The 20847-nt window shown below is 39.8% G+C and overlaps 1 protein-coding gene across 2 annotated transcripts in view; it reads left to right on the top strand.

The window, feature by feature from the left end:
* Positions 1–9956, top strand: part of ephb1 (EPH receptor B1) — a 214898-nt gene extending 204942 nt beyond the window's left edge. For both annotated transcript variants that reach the window (XM_028472190.1, XM_028472189.1), the window contains exons 13-15: positions 5698–5847; positions 9474–9668; positions 9828–9956. In XM_028472190.1, coding sequence (XP_028327991.1) covers positions 5698–5847; positions 9474–9548 — 225 coding nt within the window. In that variant the 3' untranslated portion in view covers positions 9549–9668; positions 9828–9956. The remainder of the gene's footprint in view (positions 1–5697; positions 5848–9473; positions 9669–9827) is intronic.
* The last annotated feature ends 10891 nt before the right edge of the window (positions 9957–20847 follow it).

Below are 20847 nucleotides of genomic sequence, written 5' to 3'. Positions count from 1 at the left end.
CAGCTCACAGCACCACATACTAACACAGAACATGGACCTGAATGGATTATTGAATATGCTGCGATCATCTCTGCGTGTTGGGAGGAAGTTAAGTCACTGTGATCGAAGAGGGGATGGACTTGGAAGAATGCCAAAATACAGTAAGAACTCCATTCAAGTCTGACATAGTTAGCAAAATAATAATAATTTTGCCATCAACAGCCCAATCTCAGTGTTGTTTTTGTAGTTTTATAGTAGGAAACCAATGTTGAGGTGTCACTAAAGCAAAAAAAAGAAGAAAAAAAAATTGCTTCAAAGTCACTAATAGGTTTTTTCAGAAAAAGTCGTTTTTCTCAGCTTTTTGTCACAAACTGGTGATTAGTGTGAAACTTGCCTCTATTCAACTGCGCATTACAGAAGAACGAAACAAGCTAGAAACAAAATTATTTTTTTCTGATAAAAGTAGAGACTTTAATCTTTGAGAATCTGGTATCAGATTTCAGTCACAGTAGAAAATATTCTGTGGGTCTTTAAAAATCAGTCAAAATGCTCAAAAACAGCTGGCACTGAGGGGGATAGAAATGCTAAATATGGCTGGCACTGAATTAGTTAAATTAATTTAAAGTGAATAACATTTAATATTTGGTGGCATAACCTTTACTTGCAAAAACTGCATCAAGTCTGCAACCCGTCACCAGACTGTTGCATTCTTCATTTTGTTTCTGGGGGTTTCTCCCTTCAGTCTCCTCTTCAGGAGGTAAAATTCATGCTGTATTGGGTTAAGGTCCGGTGATTGACTTGGCCAGTCTCAGACCTTCTACTTTTGCTCACTTGAAAAGTGGGTGGGTTCACACAAAAGGTGCTCTGTCCTGAGTTGTTGAATTGATGTAAATACCATGAAATAAAAGCTGGAATTCTGAACTTTTGTCTATGTTTTGATCTGAAACCCAAATATCTTCAGTATACAACAAAAATAAAGGAATTGACCTTGCCATTCCGATACTTTTGGAGGGGGCTGTATAACAAACAACAAGATTCCTTAGCTATATATTATGCAAATGCTCTGCTAAAGTTTAGTTCAATGCCATGCTTTCTTTACCCAGGACTTGATGTGGGTGTAGGAGCATCTCTGTCATCCACCCATTTCTTCTTGTTTTCCTCCTCTTCTATTTTCTTCCCAAATTCTTTGTGTCACCCATTCCTCCTGCGCTCCTCTTCACTCTCCGTCTCATTCTGTTTGGGCAGACATCCAGAGCAGATCGTTGCTCTCAGGATTTCATTAAAATGATGTTGATGGAGCACTCTCTCAAGCCTAAGTAAATGTGCTCAGGACCATTTCAGTGTGCCTCATTTGGAAATGGATTACTGAAGTTGGAAGAGTAAAGGCAAGAAGATGATTAAACCAGGGGCAAAGAAAGAGGGGGAGGGAGAACTTTTTGTGTTTTCTTGATAAAGACCAAAGTTTATTGAAGCCTCTGTTAAATAAAGAGCTAACCCTTTTTTTTAAGTTCTTTTATGCTGAGATTTTCTGGTTAGGATTGTGTATACTGATAACTGTTTTTTGCACTGTGGTCAGGACTGCTGCTTATTGAAACATTACGATAACCTGCACAGTACCTCCTTTTAGGCCTTGTTTAACATATCCAAGGGTCCATGCAAACAGATTTGAAAAAAGGGTTAGGATTGAAAAGTGTTTATATTTATTGTTCAGAATAAAAGAAGTGTTGAGATACCTTGAACTTTTTTTATTGTATTGAGCCATAGACACCTGCAGACCCTGTACAGCTGGGGTGCCCAATGCGTTAATTGCGATTGATCAGTAATTTCTGGTAGAGGCATAGGGTGTGGATCATAGGTCCCGTTAGGAACGTCTTCACAGAAATTGAGTCAGTGCTCTGTGTAATGATATGCCATCAACAAGTGAGCAGCTTTGAAGCAGAACTGTGTTACTTTTTCACCTTAATTATTCCTTCTCGTAGTCCCTGTGAGGGTAATACAAGTGTTTCTAAGATGATTGGGGGATCTTTCATCTCCCCCTGTTGCCTCTTGCCAGAAAACCGCACTTGCATTCCTGCCTCCGACCCGGTGGCAAGACGTACTGCTTTACGACAACCCAATACATACTAATGCTAGATTATGACCAGCCCCTGGCTGCACACGGTTGTCTACAAATTTACTTTTCTCAAACCTTTATCATGGCGGAGCCGGCAAAAAAAAAAAAAGGCAGAGAAGACCTTTGTCTGAGCTACGGAGCAACTCCATGCAGTGACAGCTCAGCAGCAGCACACAGCAATCACTCACACCGTTGTCACGGCAACAGGCATGCACACACACTCGCAACCCAGCACTCCGTCAGGCAGCACACACACAAATATCTATCCATCTATTTATTCGTTCATACATCCATTTTCAGAGCCACTTTGTCAGCACACAAACATTTCACACACATTTCCACACTCCCTTCTGTATTACTCCCACATCATTCATTTATTTTACTTTTCTCTCTTCCTCATACTGTTCACATGGTCACATGGGACTGTATGTGTGAAAGCACCCTTAGTGTCACTGTTGTAGTAGGATTTTTCAGTGATCGGTTGCTACCGAGAGCAAAGGTGCGCATGTAGCTGTGGGGTGGGGCAAGCGGTGGGGGGTTCAAAGTTGTTACAACAGTGACATAACCTTTAGGGGGAGCACTAAGCGCAAGCTACTTAGTTCTGCTTTAAGAACCAATGTTGTGTCTTTCCTGGTGTAATTGGAGACTTTTTCAAACAAAAGCAGTTATAGGGTTTCCTTTTGAATTGCTTGTCCAGATGCCACTAAATCAATAACGATCCAAAACACTGTGAGCACTCCTGCTGTACAGGATAAAGTGGGTACAGGAGATAATACAGCATTGTCTTGCTACCATTTGTCTAGCACAGTGGTTCCCAAACTAGGGGTTACGTTCAGCAAGGCATAAAAACGGCCTTGCTTAACATTGAGCATGAAAAATAGAAGAAGAAAAAAATCTTTTTACTCAAAAAACTTTATCACTGTTCTAAAATATGTGATTGTACTGCAGTTTTGAAGAGTCAAAAAATGTTGTCTTTATCAATAAAGGTATTTTTTGTTGTTGTTGTTGCAATTGTTGGGGCCTTTTTCCAAAAGGGGCACAACAGAAAAGAAGGTTTGGGAACCACTGGTCTATTATATCTTATTGTGAACACCCTATACCACCCCAATAAATTAGTCCACATCTGTTTTTGTCAAATGTCCAAAAACAATCCCTCTTGCCCATTTTTTTTCTTCTTCTGGTTGAGAACACAGTTATCATTGGTTCCATGCTACCGTCCTCCAATCTGGCCCCTACATTAAACAAATTCCACATCAGGATGCTGGTAACAGTCTACATGGGACATTGGGGCATTCATAGATCGAGCTACTACAAAAACATGACAGGTGTTTCATGTCATCCTTCTTTTGTATCAGTACACACAGGCCCACACCTTACTGAGGGACACCAGTTAATACAGTAAACACATATTACCTGACCACCGAATGTTCATCCTTCTTTTTTTTTTCTGATGGGGCTGTCACAAACACACGCTCATCTCACAGTGCTACCTCTAAACCTGACAGACTCCATATTCGCTACTTGGACATACTACACGCAGTTACAGCTGGTCACAAGCTGTCAAAGGTGTTCACAACCAGCTGCAACAAGCCACGCACGATAATCACACTGTGGTGACACAATGCTGACACGACTATCCAGAACTCGTGAAGACAATTCTGTGGAAAAACTAGGGTTAATGTCATCCACAAGTTTTACCAATATTATGATTAAACTACTTTCGTCAAAAAGTACAATATTAGGTGGTTTTTGTAGTCTTTTATCACCCAGAGGGAACATTTAGACGATAGATTGTGTTAATAGTGTTGATTCAGCTTTAGGAACAATGTTTTACCTCAAAGTCAGCTAAAAACTGCTTGTTTCTCGTTCTACAGCTCTCACAGAATTCCGCAAAGCACTTGTGCATTTCTGTTGACATTAGGTCTGTGTTAATTTCTGTCATTACCTCTGGCATTCCTAAGATGTTCCCTGTGGCGCTAATGCTTTTTCTACAAAAGTAAAGCTCCAGTGCTTTTTATGATGTTTTTTTTCACGTTTTCTATATGAGCAGATCAGCACGTTATTAAAGCAGTATTTTGGCAGAACTAGCACTAGCCCACAGCATAATTACTAAGGGTTCGCATAGCTGCTTCTGACTCACCTGCCTAGGAAACGTTATTACTAAACTCTGTCTCATCGGATGTACTTGTGAAGCATGTTTCTTTGCTGAGGCCATTCCAGAAACGGCTCTTCTCATATCCCAACAGGGTCTTAAGGCATGAAACCAAATGTACAGGAGGAGGAAGCAAGTCATTGTAATAGTCAGTGTTTTGCTGAGAGCACTCCTTTGAAAATGGCTTTCTGTGTTCATAACTACTTTTGCTATTATTATTATTTTTTTAATATCATAAATTCAGTGGCATAACATTTTTTCTCCATCCAGTGACCAAAGAAGGAAACTGGGAAGGTCTTTAAGAAGAAAAAAAAAAGTCATTAACTCCTTCTCAAAGGTTTATCTATTCAAGGTCACACCATTAATGAGTACAAATTAATGAGCACAATGTCACCCAGACCTCCATTGCATACCACTAGAAGTGATAACAACATAGTAAAAGAGAGTGGAAGAGGGAAATGCAGAGGAAAACGGTGACAAATGATGAAATAAAAAAGAAAAGGAAAAAGAGGGATAAGAGGACAAAAGGACTCGGTAAAGTCAAAAATAAAGAGGATGATCAAGAAAGAAAAAAAGGAGACATGCATGAGGGCGAGATGAAGAAAACAAGAGAAAAACCAAAGGAGGACCAGAATATATATGAAGAAAAAATATCAAAATATCAGTAAAGATGTACAGAAAGAAAAAAAAAATGAATAAAAGAAAAGATTCACTGAATTTAGAGGTCATTAATAATAACAATAAAATGCCAGAATGAAGGGAAAGATCATGACAAGAATGGTGCAGAAAATTAAAAGACTCAAAAGACCTTGTCACAAACCTTTTTTTCAACATTTAAAATGCTCAAAGCAATCTAAAATCACCCCCAACTACCAGTTTATTGTTGCGTGTTTACTATTCTTGAAATAAATTCATTTTTTTGTTTATTTCATATCTTTTTCCAGCTCCCCTGCACCTCTCTCTTTTTCCATAAGCAGGCTGCAATCACGGTAGTTTGTGTATATTTCTCCTGGGTTTAATACCAACTACTGCTAATGTGCTAATTCACAGGTTGAGCTAATTAGCATTATTAAACTCACAGCGAACTCAATGTTTATATAAAGAAAAGGTGGTGCTGTGAGGGAGGTAATGCAGTATTTTTTTCTTTTTTGTGTGTGCATGATTGCGTGTTGGTGGAATTTTAAACAAGCGGCTGTCAATTTCCATCAGCAGAGAGCATGTCATGCCTGAAGCCCAGGCAGCCCAATTACTGGCAGATGTGCTCGATGTATGCGCAAATGCAAAGCCTGCAATACGTTATTGAAAAGGGAGTGCAGGGAGAAAATGTTGGTTGATTATTTTTGGGAATGCTTTTATTTTTAAAGACAGAATGTTATATTGAGTCTGATGTTTTGATGCACCCAGTGGCTTAAAGACACATCACAACTTTCTTTACTTCCTGTCTTTTCTACAGGGTGGAAAGATCCCAGTGAGGTGGACAGCACCAGAGGCTATCGCGTACAGGAAGTTTACCTCTGCCAGTGACGTGTGGAGTTATGGCATCGTCATGTGGGAGGTGATGTCATTTGGCGAGAGGCCGTATTGGGACATGTCCAACCAAGATGTAAGTGATGATTAATAAAATATGTAACAGTAAACCAGCACTTATTTTAATATAATGTAAGTGTGCTCCTATTTCACAGGTCAATAATCTTGACTTACTCACTTCTAAAGTGCTTTCAAAATAAAAGCCTGCAGCAGTATTAGTCTTACCATAGAAACTTCCATTCAGTTCATCTGTCTTACAGTCCAGTAATGGGCAATTACCCAATGTTTGAAAAGCTTTGCTATAATGTTTCCACTTTTCAAATTGGAGCTTAAAGCAGGATATTAGACAATAGGCAATAAGGTCTATGGTGAGTTTATGGTAAGAAGGGCTGCAGGTGTGAAAGATAAAGTTATACATTTAGCACTGATTCAGCATAGCGCTCTCCCTTAGGTTAAATAACTTTTATAAAAGAACAGCAGTTTTTCTCATTTTTAAAGAATCTTTTAGGAAAAATCATTAAAGAAAATCAGATGGGATTCATTCTGTTTCTCAACATCCACCTAATGAATATAAACAAGGCTGCATCTCAAAAAAACAGTTTCATTCAAAGGAAAAGCCATTTCCGTACAGATGTGGGTATCCTCACTTAGGCTTACATTTATAGATAAACCCTAAGAACTGTAATAAATCACACATTTTTTAGCAAGCTGACTCTCTTAGCTTCCTTACAGAAGATGTCCTTGACACTAACTTTGAAAGCAGACTTATTACAAGCAGAGAGACTCACTCCATCCCCATTGCTTCCTGGCCAGTTTTTGAGAGCGTTGACTGATTGCTAAGAGCTCTGCTTTCTTCTTTCATGTCCGCTTGGATAAGGTCCACACTCCCAAACACACACATACATAACCATTGGTTTTAGGCCCGCACGACGAGTTCTCTCTCACTCAAGAGACAGTCAGCCAACCATCGAGCCTCCATGGACCTCATTCCACAATGTCTGTCCAACTGAGCAGATGTTGCCTCAGTGGGCCAGCAGCAAACACAGCTATAGTGGGACTGGCACGACTCAGCATGTCCGGCTGCTCAGTCTACACACACACACTTAAAAACCAAAAACACACTCCATTAGCTTTCTGCTTTACTCTCTCAATGTGATTACAGCTTTTCTCTCCCTCGCTTTCAAAATCTGTTTTCATGCATTGGTTTATTTATTTAAAAGCTGAGATTGCACCTTGTCTAACTCTTTTCTTCTCAGACTACAGTTAATAATCTCTATTTGACAAGATTTGAGTACTGATTCTCAGAAGGTTTATAGCATTCTTAAAAGGATGGCTGGAATAGAATGCAAAATAAAACAAATTTAGATTTTGACAAGGCTTTACACCAATCTGATCGCTCTATCGGATCAGCCAATATTTTGCATTTTATACAATTAATGTGATCGTCTGTAATGTCTGAATTCGCCAATCTGATCAATGACGTCATTGTTGTAATGTAACTTTCTCTAGATGCTCCCATTGCATTGTTTTATCCACCTCACTTACACCCAAAGAGTTGTTTAACCCTATGTGATACAGTTTATTTTCACTCACATTTATGCACAAAATGAAAACCTATGCGCAAACAGCAAAAATGTCTCTCGGTTGGAGCGGAGGCGGCTGAGCACCGGACTTCATCCCCAGTCTACTGGCTCTGAAAACGGGGGCCAGCGTCTGCTGTTAGTGTTTGTGTGTGTGTGTGTGTTTGTATGTGTGCTCGCTTGTTTTGTTTATTCAGCCCAAGCATGTTAAAAGGGAGAGTCCTAGAGCGGAGCTATAGACCTTTTTCACGACAACTGGAAGTAGCACCTCCTGGTACCGAGTAACATCCTGTTATTGCGGGTCTAAGGGAAAATGGCTCTTATTTATTCAACAGCGTTGCTCAACGCAAGTTCTTCCATGAAGAATAAATCCACAGCTATCAAGATAAGAAAAGAAGTAGCTTCGTGAATTAACTGCTATCTACAACATATGAAGTATAAACATTGTAATAAAGAAACCTAATTTAGTCTGCTAAAATATTCGGAATGTTTAAAGAGAGGCATGTTTTAGACCTTTAAATTATATTTTAACATTCTGATATGTGTTTGTCTTATTTACCTGTGGGTGGATGTGCTGTAGCAGCTCCATAGCTTTAGCATGGCTAGCTTGCTGTGAAAGGACAAGCTGGCGTTTCTGAGCCCTCTCGAAGGCAGAGTCGCTCTACGGTGGTGCGATAAAATTATTCCAGGGAAAGAGAGATGGAACAGCTCCACTTTTAAGGCGTCTGATGGTGGATAAAATCCTCCTGAGTGAAGTGTCGGTGTTGTGTAGAATACAGATTCCGGACCCTCATAACTCCTAACTGCTTAGATCCACTGCCTCCTTTGGGCTTGGTTCGTCGGAAAAGCGTGGTTAGACAGGTACGGTTGTTTTCTTGCCCCACCAGAGCAACCACGCTGAGAATGAGCATTTTTGTCACTGTTTAACGCTAAAGCTATAGCCACAGGAAGTTGTTGCACTCCACTTCCGGTTTACAATGCAGAAGTGTGAAAAAGGTCTATTAGCTCCCATTTACTTTCGCTTTCATACCAGAGACTTCTGTCCGTTTCAGGGCGGTGGTGGACACAGAAGCGCGCATGTGTGTGTGTGTGCATGCGTGTGTGTGTGCTCCCCACCTCCACTGTGCACCTGTGAATACGTACTTTAAGCAACAGCAGGTTTTGCGATGCCACAGTCAGGAAATATGTGTTTGCTTCGCTAATGCTGATGGAGGCTTCACGTAGTTCCAGTGAGGCCTTCCTCCGCAGCTTCATCTCCATCTTTCTTGTAGTCAACACAGCTGCTTTTCTGGGACTAAATTAATGGTTTAGCTCACATTTACACCTGCAAGTGCTCAGTCTGCATCGCATTTTTAAAAGCAGAGCCATGATGCTCTTGTGCGTGCAATGTTATGTTCAGGTCCTGCATGGAATAGCCAATTCTTCCACTCCCACAGTCACAAAGACGCATTTAGGTCCTGAAACATGGTACCGTTTCATTTTCAGTGAATCTGTATCAGGCAGTATCAAAGGAATGTGGTCATTACCTTAAAAAAAAACAAAAAAAATCCTGATCGTGTAAAGCCTAGTTTTGACCAACTTCAAACTTTGGTCGGAAGTTGTAAATTAAAATCACAAAACTTTTTATCACACTTTTGCTGAAACTCTTTGTTTGTAGCTGTCAAAGCCTTAGTAGACAAATGTCAAGTGCCTATACTTCTCAGTGTTAATAATATGTGACCTGCCCATTTCCCCCAGTAACCATACTGTGACACTGTCTGCACTGCTTTTGTCATTTCCTCGCTCTTTCCTATGGGAATGACATGTGAGTGGCTAGAGTCAAGAGGAAGGGCACCTCAGCTCTAATGCAAAGTGTCGCTTCAGTGGCTCTTCAATGTATGTGGGAAGGCAGAGAGGTGTGAAGCGTGATTACATCATGGCTATGGTTAATTGAATTAGTCAACGAAAGATCCAATTAATATTTACTTTTTATTTTTTATAATCAGAATTGATCACCAGCATGTAAAAAACCTGTAATTTTTACAGATTGCATGAAGTTACATTTGACATAAGGGAGTTAGATAGCAATAATGCAGTGTATTTATGTCACACACTAAACAACCAAAATTATTTCTTCTAAAGGGTGATCAATGACATTGAGCAGGACTATCGTCTTCCTCCGCCCATGGACTTGCCCCAGTGCCCTTGCACCAGTTGAGCTGGACTGTTGGCAGAAAGACCGCAACGTGCGACCGCCGCTTCACTGACATCGTCAGTAACATTGGACAAGATGATCCGTAATCCCACCAGCTCAAACTGTAGCCAACATTCCTTCAGTGTAAGACGATGCACTTTAACCATCAGCTTGCGGCATTCCAAATGTTTTGTTCATTTTGCAGTCCCTCCCACAAAACACCTCCACCACCCATAACTTTACCATCGTTTGCCTAAAAAATGCGCCTTGCTGAACTGCACCACTTCTTCCCTTTCTCTCCAGGCCTTCTCAGCCACTGTTGGACAGATCCATACCTGACTTCAACACCTTCAGTTCAGTGGAGGACTGGCTTGCAGCCATCAAGATGAGTCAGTACAGAGACAACTTCCTGAACTCAGGCTTTACCTCCCTGCAGCTGGTTACTCAGATGACCTCAGAGTGAGTTCACCTTTTCGCTTGTTTTCCAAACAATGAGTTTATATCTTTTATTTTGGTAACAGTTTACTTGAAGTTTTATACATAAGGCTGACATTACGCTCTCATAATCTGTCATTAGCATGAATAAGGTGTCATGAAGGCTGTCATTAAGTGTCATTCGCTAAATTATGACACCTTTGGAGCTATGTTGGTATTTTTTGGCTAAAGTGGAGGGATCTAGTGGGGTTAGGGTTAAGGTTTGGCTAACGAACGACACTTAATGACAGCCTTCATGACACCTTATATATGCTAATGACATGTATAAAACTTCAAGTAAAGTGTTATTTCTAACCCTAAAAAAACCGTACAAGATGAGAGTAAAAATCTTTGTAGATCAGGGTGGAAAGTGTTTTTTGTTCATGTTATTTGGAGTTATTATTATTATGTATTTAAATGCTTTGATTTCAGTGCCTGGCCTCCAATAACATTTCTCCAGGACACACAGTTTACACTTGGTTGGCTTTAATTAACAATGTTGTATGGCTTAGAAATCAATGGGAAAATGTAAAGTCATTCAAACATTAGTATATTAGAAATGGATGCTCAAGGCTTAGTAGCATCTATGAAGTATTTTTGCAATTCAAAGTAACACTCATTACCAAGTTGTCTCTGAAGCGACGAAGAATAATTTAATAAATTTCTGTTTTCTACTCATTGCCATAAGCTTCCTACAAAACAGTTGTTTTGTTCTTATCTAATGCTGGATTTGGTTTTTAAAGTTTGAGTGATTCATTCAAGTTGAAAGGATCCATCCCTCATTCCTTTCTACAAACTATGTCCTAGGTTTTCATTGTTTGCATCGCTGCTGTTTTCTCTCCAGGGACTTGGTTAGAATAGGAATCACCTTGGCCGGCCACCAGAAGAAGATCCTCAGTAATATCCAGTCCATGCGGGTGCAAATGAGCCAGTCGCCGCATCAATGGCATGACTAAAGGAGGCGCTGTGCCATGAAAGGGCAGCATTCGCAGGACCAACAATAGCAGCCCTCGAATGACCCCCGACCCATCGGAACGCTCCAGAGTCGAGACTATTGTTCTTATCTAATCCTCTATAATGAGAACAGGAGACCAGGGTCCTACTTACTACAAGGTCAACAGCTATCACACTTCATGCAATCCTCTTAAGGCATTCAGGGTCTGGACTAGATACTGTATCCTCACTTTTTGTAGAAGGAAGAGCAAAAGGAACTGCCTTTCATGTCATTAAAACCAAAATATTTTAAACAATCAGACAAAGGACACAGAAAGTTACTCACTCCTTCTGACTGTGTGGTACAGGAGTGGCATCGTACCTCTATATAACATGTACTCAAAGATGTTCAAACTGTAAACAGAAAAGTGAGACAATTAGAATTGTGTGGCCTGTGTATTCACCCATTCTGTTGTCAGTGTGTTCAATGAAGATGCCTTTTGACTGAAGTCACAGAAGAAAGAACTGGTAGGTTTATTTAGAAGGGAGCCAATACAGGGATGTACAGTGCAGTAATGTTTTCAAACCGTCACATCATCTTTTGCTTGTTTCAGGATTTAAAAAAGTGTATTGTTATGAGACTATGTGAGTTATATTTTGTCTGCTGTCAACTGTTTGTTGCTTTATCACTATAACAAGATGCCACCCACTTAGATTTTAACTTTAACACAACCAGTGGCGTTCTCGGTGGAAGGCCTTACCAGTGGACTTCTCAACCAGCGCTGGTCAGATTCAGAGAATATAAATATCTTATCTCTTGTTAAATACAATTTTAATCTTTCATTATAAACCTTCATATTGAAGGTGATATGTATGATTATGTATGTACAGAACTCTCTGCTTGCATTTTTGGCAAAGACATTGATTAGTTTATGATGGACACATACAACATGTATAATTGTATTGTACCTCCGTTGATTTGGACAACGAAACATTGGACCCGAGTTGAAGATCTCCATGTTCGTGGTGCTCAAGGACACTTGTGACTGAATCCAAACAGGATAATCTGTTAAAGGAGTCATTGGAAGACATTGATATCTTAAATGTGTATAAAATTTACTGCAAGAGTTGAAATTATGGTTAAAAAAAACAAAAAAAACATTTGATGAAGATCCTGTTTAATGTGAGTGTACACATGCTGTGTGTTGCCTAGTGAGCACTTACTTGTACAGAGATGTTTTATGTTCCATTTCCTTTTTCACCTGTTTGTTTGTGCTGAGAGAGGTCAACGCCATCCAGAGTGGGCTGCAGCTCCAGGCCTTAGCTGGACACATTTAATGGTAAGCATCTCACAGGAAGAACATGACTCAACAGTTGTTTTCACTAATGTAGTAGAATAGGACCGATCCTATTAAGGTTTCTGATTGCCACAACAGATAACTTTGTGAGCTTTTCTGAAAAATTAAAATGCTTCAAAGAGTGACTAATAAAGGCTCTAAAAATCAGAGTGAAATAGCATCACTTCTCCAACAGATTTGCCAACACGTACCCAATGCCATTTTGATGAATACTCCTTAACCAGCCAACATGAGCACGCAACCCACAGTGTTGCACAGCCTACAATACACCAATGTTGCTAAGCTGCCAAGTCTGTTTCTGCGCTGAGCCATATTAAAGCAACGAAAAATGAGTTTCTGAGTTTCAGACATCCAGGGAAGCAGAATGATTCAAAGGATTTAAATATGTACTTTTTGGGATTGTTTGAGAATGGGAAAGTCAGCCTTTGGAAGTGTATTTCTGTGTTTAAGGAATGTTTTGGTCTGAAGACAGTTGTAGACCTAGATTTTAAAGCAGAACTAAGTAACTTGCGCTTAGCGCTCCCCCTAAAGGTCCCTTTTGGTTATGTCGCTGTCGTAAACACTCTGCACCCCCCTCTGCCTGCTCCACCCCACAGCTACATGCGCATACACCGATTACTGAAAAATCCAAATACAACAGTGACACTAAGGGTGCTTTCACACATATAGTCCCATGTGACCATGTGAGCAGTATGAGGAAGAGAGACAAGTAAAATAAATAAATGATGTGGGAGTAATACAGAAGGGAGAGTGGAAATGTGTGATGTTTGTGTGCTGACAAAGCGGCTCTGAAAATGGATGGATGGATATTTGTGTGTGCGCTGCCTGATGGAGCACTGGGTTGCAAGAGTGTGCGTGTGCCCGTTGCCTTGATGACAGTGTGTGTGATTGCTGTGTGTTGCTGCTGAGCTGTCACTGCATGGAGTTGCTTCATTCCTTGGACAAAGGTCTTCTCTGCCTTTTCTTTTGCTGGCTCGGCCATGATATATGTTTGAGAAAAGTTAATTTGTAGACAACCGTGTGCATAATCTAGCATTAGTTTGTATTGGACTGCTGTAAAGCAGTACGTCTTGCCACCGGGTCAGAGGCAGGGAAAGTTGCAAGTCCGGTTTTCTGGCCAGAGACAGCAGGGAGAGATGAAAGACCGCCCAATCACCCCATAAACACTTGTATTACCTTCACAGAGACTACGAGAAGGATTTATTAAGGTGAAAAAGTTACTTAGTTCTGCTTTAACTAAATGCTTAGCCAGAGGGTGGGCGAGGCTTAATCGGTTGTCAGTATTCTGTACATTGGATTGACTTTACTTTTCACTTTTACCATTTAAAACAATTTTAGTTCCTACATGAATGTGCTACACATGACTTAGTCTTACTTCAATTTTCAAAGAATGTTTTCAAACCTAATGTACACCTTTATAACATTAGCCGATTGCACTGGTAAACTATTTGAGACAAACGTTTTTGTATTTTTGATGTTTTTTAAATTGGTGTTAGTTTGAAACTAATCAATAAACCCATGACATTAGAAATAACTTTAGGGAGCCTGTATTTACGCAGGTACTCTCACACTCTTAAGAGACTGTTCTTTATGGTTAAGCTCAGGTGGCCAAAACCACCGTCATGCTCACTGTCTTGCTGAAAACTTGGGTTTGATTGATTTTGCTTTTTGCAGGTTGTGCTATAGCAGTGCTTGTTAAAATACATTTGTGGCTTAGTATTTATTAACTTTTTTTTTTTTTCTTGCTGTGTTCTGGGAAGTAAAAGACTAGGTCCATCACTTCATTTTGAATCAAGAGGGAACAAACTCTCAATGAAATACTGCATGCTATGTTTGTACAAGATTTTGCAGTTTCTGTGGCCCTGCAAAAAAGTCCCTCCTGGCCTCCTTTCAGGAGACATGAGTGACGATGCTTTTACCCACCTAGCATCCAAAATTAGAAATTGATGGCAGGCCCATTAGCAGATTATTAAGTATAGTCACCCCTCTCAAGTCACCCTCCCATTCTCCACCTCTGTTACCGCCTTTCTCTGTCTGCTCTGCTTTTTCTCCCTGGCTACTCTCGATAACTGGCTGATCTCCAGGTCGTTTATCCTAGGTGTAACCAAGCTGTCCTGAAATGGGCTGGGTCACACATGGTCTAAAAAATGGTTTGCTCAATGCTCCAGTGGGCCTAGATAGGGGTGCAAACACCTGCTAAGTCTCTTGTCTGACAGGTGTCTGATCAGCCATAGGGAGGCACAGTGTTGGAACCAACACACACACACACACTCCAACCCTCCATTACGTTATTCTCACATCTGGTTACCAGCCTAATGCTTAATGAAGAGAAAGTAGGCTGAGACCCAACCAAGTGTGTGTGCATATGTGGCAGAGAGAGGAGGATGAGTCAGTGTGCAGGAGGGTGGGGTTGAAGGGCCGATGGGCCATGAATAAGGAATGTTTGGTTGAAAGTCTAAAAAGTCAGTGCATTGAAAAGAATCAATCTGCTTTGTTTTCTCAGCACCCAAAGCAACCTCTCGTTTATTAAATAAGTATAATTTCTCTGGGCTACTTTGATAGAAAAATACTGTAATCAAGCAACTGGTTTGCCTTGTGGGCAAAATCATTTACTTCCTCTATTCAAGTCCCCCAATTCATTGATTTACCAAGTATTGCTAAATATAATTGCATGCTGTTTGAGATTGGCATGAATTTGTTTGACTAAAGCCAGCAAATTTGAATGCATTAGTCCACCATTCAGCTCTGACTCGTATATGTGCTTTTCAACCCAAAAGCTTGTGAATGAAATGATGGAGTGTATTCATTATGCAACAGTGTAAATCTTTTTTTCTTCATTTGCTCTGTTTGTCTTTGAAATATCTGACTGTAATGACACCCCGGTGTGATGAATAGAGAGGGCGGTGTGCCGTCCTGCTTAGAGAAGCCTTTCACATGGAAGCTATTCATCACACACTGATACAAAACACCAGAACAGAGCTCGTAAAAGGTTTCACGGCGCTGTAACCATCTGATCTATGACCAACACTGCTTTGAGTAGCAGAAATTACGTCTGCCATTTATTGATAAGTGCAGTAACGGCTGTGTGCACCTTAAAGTTACCGAGCATCACTGGCTCCCAAACGAAAGATATTAAACTACTCTGTTCTCCTTGTTTTATTCTGTTTCAGACTTGGACCAAACACCCATAAAGCAGAATAGAGCCTACACCCTATATTTACACACAAACACACACACACACACACAAACATTTAAAAAACGTGCCATGGGTATCCACTGAGGACAACAGCCAAGTGTAATGGGATCTTTCCAACACGCCAGTCACAACCTCCCCCTGTGGTACACAATGAATGGAGGAGCTAATTGTGCACATCATTCTTTAGTTCTTGGTGTTCATGAGAGATTGGATGTGTTATGTGCTTAATCTGACACGTCTGTGTGTGCAGACATTAATGTGTGCACAGGTACATCACTGTTAAAGAGTACGAATGGTTTACTCTTTTTTCACTTCTGCATAGCTGCCACCTGTAAAATTGTGACAAATATGTGTCAAGAGTTTGTAAACTGTAACTTTCTGAGAACTATTGTACTAAATGCACTCAATAAACTCCTTGAAAAACAAGTTAATCCCTCCGTGTTCGCTAATGCACTGGGCGGTTTTCGTTCATGGTGACTCAGGAAAGCAGACAGGAAGGGGTTATTATCCAACAACAGCGCTGTCAGAACTGTTCTTCACTGTGGTGTCTAATGCTTGGTTTCATAATGCTCAAAGAAATGAGCAGCTTTTTGTCACTTCGTGGCAGCACATGCTAAAACCATTTGCCAGTAATAAACAAGCTGTCAATCGCATTACAAGAAAACCCTAAAACGTGACAGTGTTTTGACAAACAAAAGGAAAGTATCCATCAATTTAAATGCTTAGTTGTCTGTAACACACGTGTTTGAAAAGGTTTTATAAAACCTAGTTTTAAAATAAATGTTTTATATTTGACAGCATGATAGGCTACGGGTAATGGGATGTGTCAGAAGAAGATATCCAGTCCACAGCATTCCTCTATAAGTCTTTAATGATTGTAATTGATTAATAAAAACTTAGTTACATTTTATCAGAAAGTCTGTCACGTTGATTGAAGTTCCTGGATTGGCATTTAGTTTTGCAACATTATCATTAATGGTTTATGTAGGGTAAATGTGTAGTTGTGCTGTTGGCGAGGTTGGATCTCAAAGCAGGACACAACACAGCACTAGAATAGTCATGTGTGAAGGATAGTTCATACCTGTGTTGGTTATGAGATACTGGATCAATGGGACCGGCTCCGTGTGCACCATGTTAAGTGGTGCTTTAGCCCTTATATCCTGCTCTATCAGCATAATTGCAATGTTCCAAGATGTCATGCCAGCTCTGCAATTTAAGGCTTCTCTTACAAAGCCTGTACTATGAATCAGGATTTCCTCGATCAGACATCACGCTACCTTCTGGGATTTATTCGGTGTGTGTGTGGTGTACCACGAAGATGAATAACTACTTCTTCTGGTTCCGACCAGGTTATGAAGTGGATAAGATCTGAGCAACTACAAAAGTCCCACCTCCGGACCAGTTTAGGAAAGATGTATAGAGTTACATCTGATGGACTAATCTACAGTCAGCTGATGAAGCCTGTGTTGTTCACCATGTTGCAAACGAATGAATAATTTTATTCATTCATACATATGCTATGGTGATGGATAGGGATGTATATTGATAAGGATTATAGCGATTTTGATTCTTTATCGATTCCTGCTTATCGATCCAATTTTTTATCGATTCTCTTAACATTTCCCAAATAGGCTGAAAAACCACTAGTACATGAGTACAGAAAAGAATACAACCTGGTTTATTAAAATAAATATCAGGTTTATTAATATAAATCATATTATTATAATAAACAATACTCAAATGAGTAAAATTAGTCCACAAGTCAAGTGGCTATTGGCTTAGGTATAGGATAATCCCATAGCGGAACAAGAGGAATGAAAAACAAGAGGAAGTGATTGAACAGGTTGATCCAGAGTTGTTATGTTTAGTTCCAGGGTTATTTCACAGAAACAGGTCTGACACTCTTTGACTGTTTAGTGTTGATCAGAGTGACAGCCTAGGGGAAGAAACTGTTTTTATGGCGGGTTGTTTTGGCGTACAGTGATCTGTAGCTTCTGCCGGAGGGGAGGAGTTTAAACAGATTGTGTGCAGGGTGTAATAATATTAATAATATAAACACTAAAGATCTCTGGAATAAAATTACAAACGTCGTTAGGTTGGAAATATCAACAGAGTGAACGATCTTGTTGACGTTTTTATCCTTTTTGACCTATGACCCCCCCCAGGTCGCGCATGCGCAGTTGCAGAGTGTGAAAAGGCTTATTAGACTCATTTTTTATCATTATCACACAACGTTAGCCAGTTGTTTAATTTTACCTGCTGTGCTAGTGCTAGCACTGGTGCTGCTAAGTGTGTCAAAGACACAGCATTGCTTGAGTATAATGTTGTGTTGTGTGGCCAAATGTTTGGACATATTGGTTGTGTTACGGTCTTTGGCTCATAGATACCTGTAGCAGGAATTACAGGTGATGATCCCCGAGGTGTCGTCCTTCTTTGTGAAATGCAGCGAGACTTGAGAGAGTTTGTGCTGGGACGACATTTCTCCACAGTGCATCGCATGTAGAAGCTCAGCTCACCTCTGCCCTGCAGCAGCTTGTGTGTGTAACGTGACGTCATCTCAAATTTGCGAGTGGTGTACGTTTGTTTACAGTGGCGGCGCAGCCCGGGAAGAAACGATAGCTGCATCTTAAAGGTTTTTTCTTAGCGATCCCAAAGAATCGTTTGACTCAGAACTGGTTCCCAAACGAAACCGGTTAACGATCCCTAGTGACGGTGTGATGCAGCAGGTTTGTCACTGACTGTGGGTAGTGCACACACACACACAGAAATGATTTCTGACTGCTTGTGTCAGGAGCCTGAACCAGAGAATACGTGCAGGAGAGATGCGCATAACTGCAGGCACTTAAAAAAACGCTTAAGTCCACACCGGAGAATAGGGCCCTTAGTCATTTTTAACAGACTTTTGGAATATTGTTTTCATGTCTGAAGGAGTAAAGGAGAATATTGTTGCAAACAACAAACACCTGTAGACTCTCTTTAAAAGGCAATGAAAGCAGCGCATGGTAGTAAATAACTTGTCAACCCAATCACTTTGAGACTCTTTACTGGTGTCTTATGTGTCACCATTGATGTATAAAATTGCAGGTCGTAGTGTCGTTGGCTGCTGGGTCCGTACTGTTGAAAACTAAAAGATTTTGCAGTATCGGACAACAGTTTTTCTTTCTATTACCAATTTGTGTGCATATTAAGGCATCCCTAAACCAGTACCTGTAATGTAAAGAAATGAAGGGCTGTTGCTATGGTTTTCAAAAGCAATATTTTAATTGAGAAGTGTGTATTTTCATGATGTTAACAATTTAACAAGTGATTTAATGCAGTACAAGGTTAGCGGACAACTTACACATTCATGCTACATTTTACATGTCACTAGTAGATGATTTTCAATAACATCTTTCTTTTTCTTTCTCAGTATTAACAAACAGTGTTTGTCAATACCCGAAATTGCCTAATACTGCATTAGAAAAAATGTTTCCCTAAACTTCACAGATCAAGAAAGTAAGGAACATTTTGCATCTGTTTGGATTAAAATGAACCACAAAAGTGTGCACAGGGAGCATGCAGCTACCATAAAATAGACAGTTACAGTGTATACTTAAGGGATTAGGCTCAGTGATGTGATCCCCGCAGAGAGAAACTAGACAGAAAAGAATAGTGGTTCTCCTGGGAGAGGCAATACAAAACACTTACATTATGTTTAGTGTCTAAACAGTGTATCACTGCCTGTTTGTATGTTTTTAATGGCTAAGGGAGTGAAGTATGTACAGCGTTATTATCACATACTGTACATCATAGTGTTCCTGTGGAAGGGAAGCTGCATTTTATCACGTTATTTTCGATCCTTTGTTGGCAAAGGATTATTATTATTTTTATTTTTTTTGTTCAAAGTGTTTTTTATTGTAGACATGATACAAAACAGAAGAAAGGAAAAAACAACAATGTCTTTTTTTTTTTTTTTTTTGGCTTATAAACCCCCTCCCACAGAACACTCCCACCCTGTTGCACCTTAAAAAAAAAAAATAATAAATTACCAATAGAATAGAAATATGAATACATCATCATTCTGATTGAATAAGTGAGGGATCCACCTGTTTAATTTGATCCAAGATGGGTTGCCAGAGAGTGAAAAACTTACTGGCACAACCTCTTATAGAGTATCATATCTTCTCCAGTGTTAGATGAGACATTATAAACGATGGAGGGCCTTTGTCTTTCCATTTAAGCAGTATAAGCCTTTGGGCAATAAGTGTAGTAAACGCAATCACATCTTTTTGCTTTTGATTAAATTTAGAAAATTGACGTACAATACCAAATATTGCAGTTGCGGCGCCCGGTTCAACATTAATCTGAAATACATCCGAAAGAAATCTAAATATGGATTCCCAAAAGTGTGAACATTTTGAGCAGAACCAAAACATGTGAGATAAGAGTTCACGGTGGGGGTCTAGGTCAGGTTTCAATTTCATCAGTTTCTCTTTTGACCAGTGCAATCTGTGAACAATTTTAAATTGAATTACCCTTTGTCTTAAACAAATTGAAGAAGAATATATATTATTTATCACAGATTGCCATACATCTTCAGGGATTACAGTTGTAAATTCCTCCTCCCACTTTCCTTTGACACGAGACAATGATTCCAAATCGTAGGAATTATCAATAACATAGATTTTACCAATAAGTCCTTTGGAGTTTGCATTCAAGTCCAATATGTTTTCAAGGAGTGTGTCAGGTGGTCGTGATGGGAAGTGATTAAGTGAAGCAGACACAAAACAGCGAAGCTGAAGATATCTGAAGAAATGAGAATCATGAATTTGAAAGATCACTTTCACTTGTTGAAATGAGGCAAACAGTCCTTCAACAAATATGTCCTTCAGTGTCCTCAGGCCATGGGCAAACCACACTGCAAAAGAGTCATCAACAAACACATGGTTTTGCATTACAGGAGCATAAATTGACAGATTATTTAGACCAAAACTTCTTCTGAATTGTGCCCAAGTCCTGAAAGAATGTTTAACAACTGGATTTGTGGAAAATTTGCATAAAGGTCGAGGGAAAGGTAACTTTGTATACAGCAAAGAATGCAAAGAGGTAGATCTGCATGACATGATCTCAAGTATCAACCATTTAAAACTACTGTTGTGTGAAGAATGAGGCCAATATAGCATCGCGTGGATATTGAATGCCCAATAGTAATATTGAAAAATGGGAAGTGAGAGTCCTCCATGCTCCCGGTGTCGTTGCATCAGAGATGCGTGCACTTTTCCCATTCCATGTAAATGATGAGACTAACTTGTCTATGTGTGAGAAGAACAATTTTGTTAGAAATAATGGTACAGATTGAAATAGATAGAAAAATTTGGGTAAA

Source organism: Gouania willdenowi, chromosome 17, assembly GCF_900634775.1.
Source record: "Gouania willdenowi chromosome 17, fGouWil2.1, whole genome shotgun sequence".
NCBI classification, from domain to species: Eukaryota; Metazoa; Chordata; class Actinopteri; order Blenniiformes; family Gobiesocidae; genus Gouania; species Gouania willdenowi.
The sequence above is the reverse complement of the archived record's forward strand: the minus strand, read 5'-3'. Positions and strand labels throughout refer to the sequence as shown.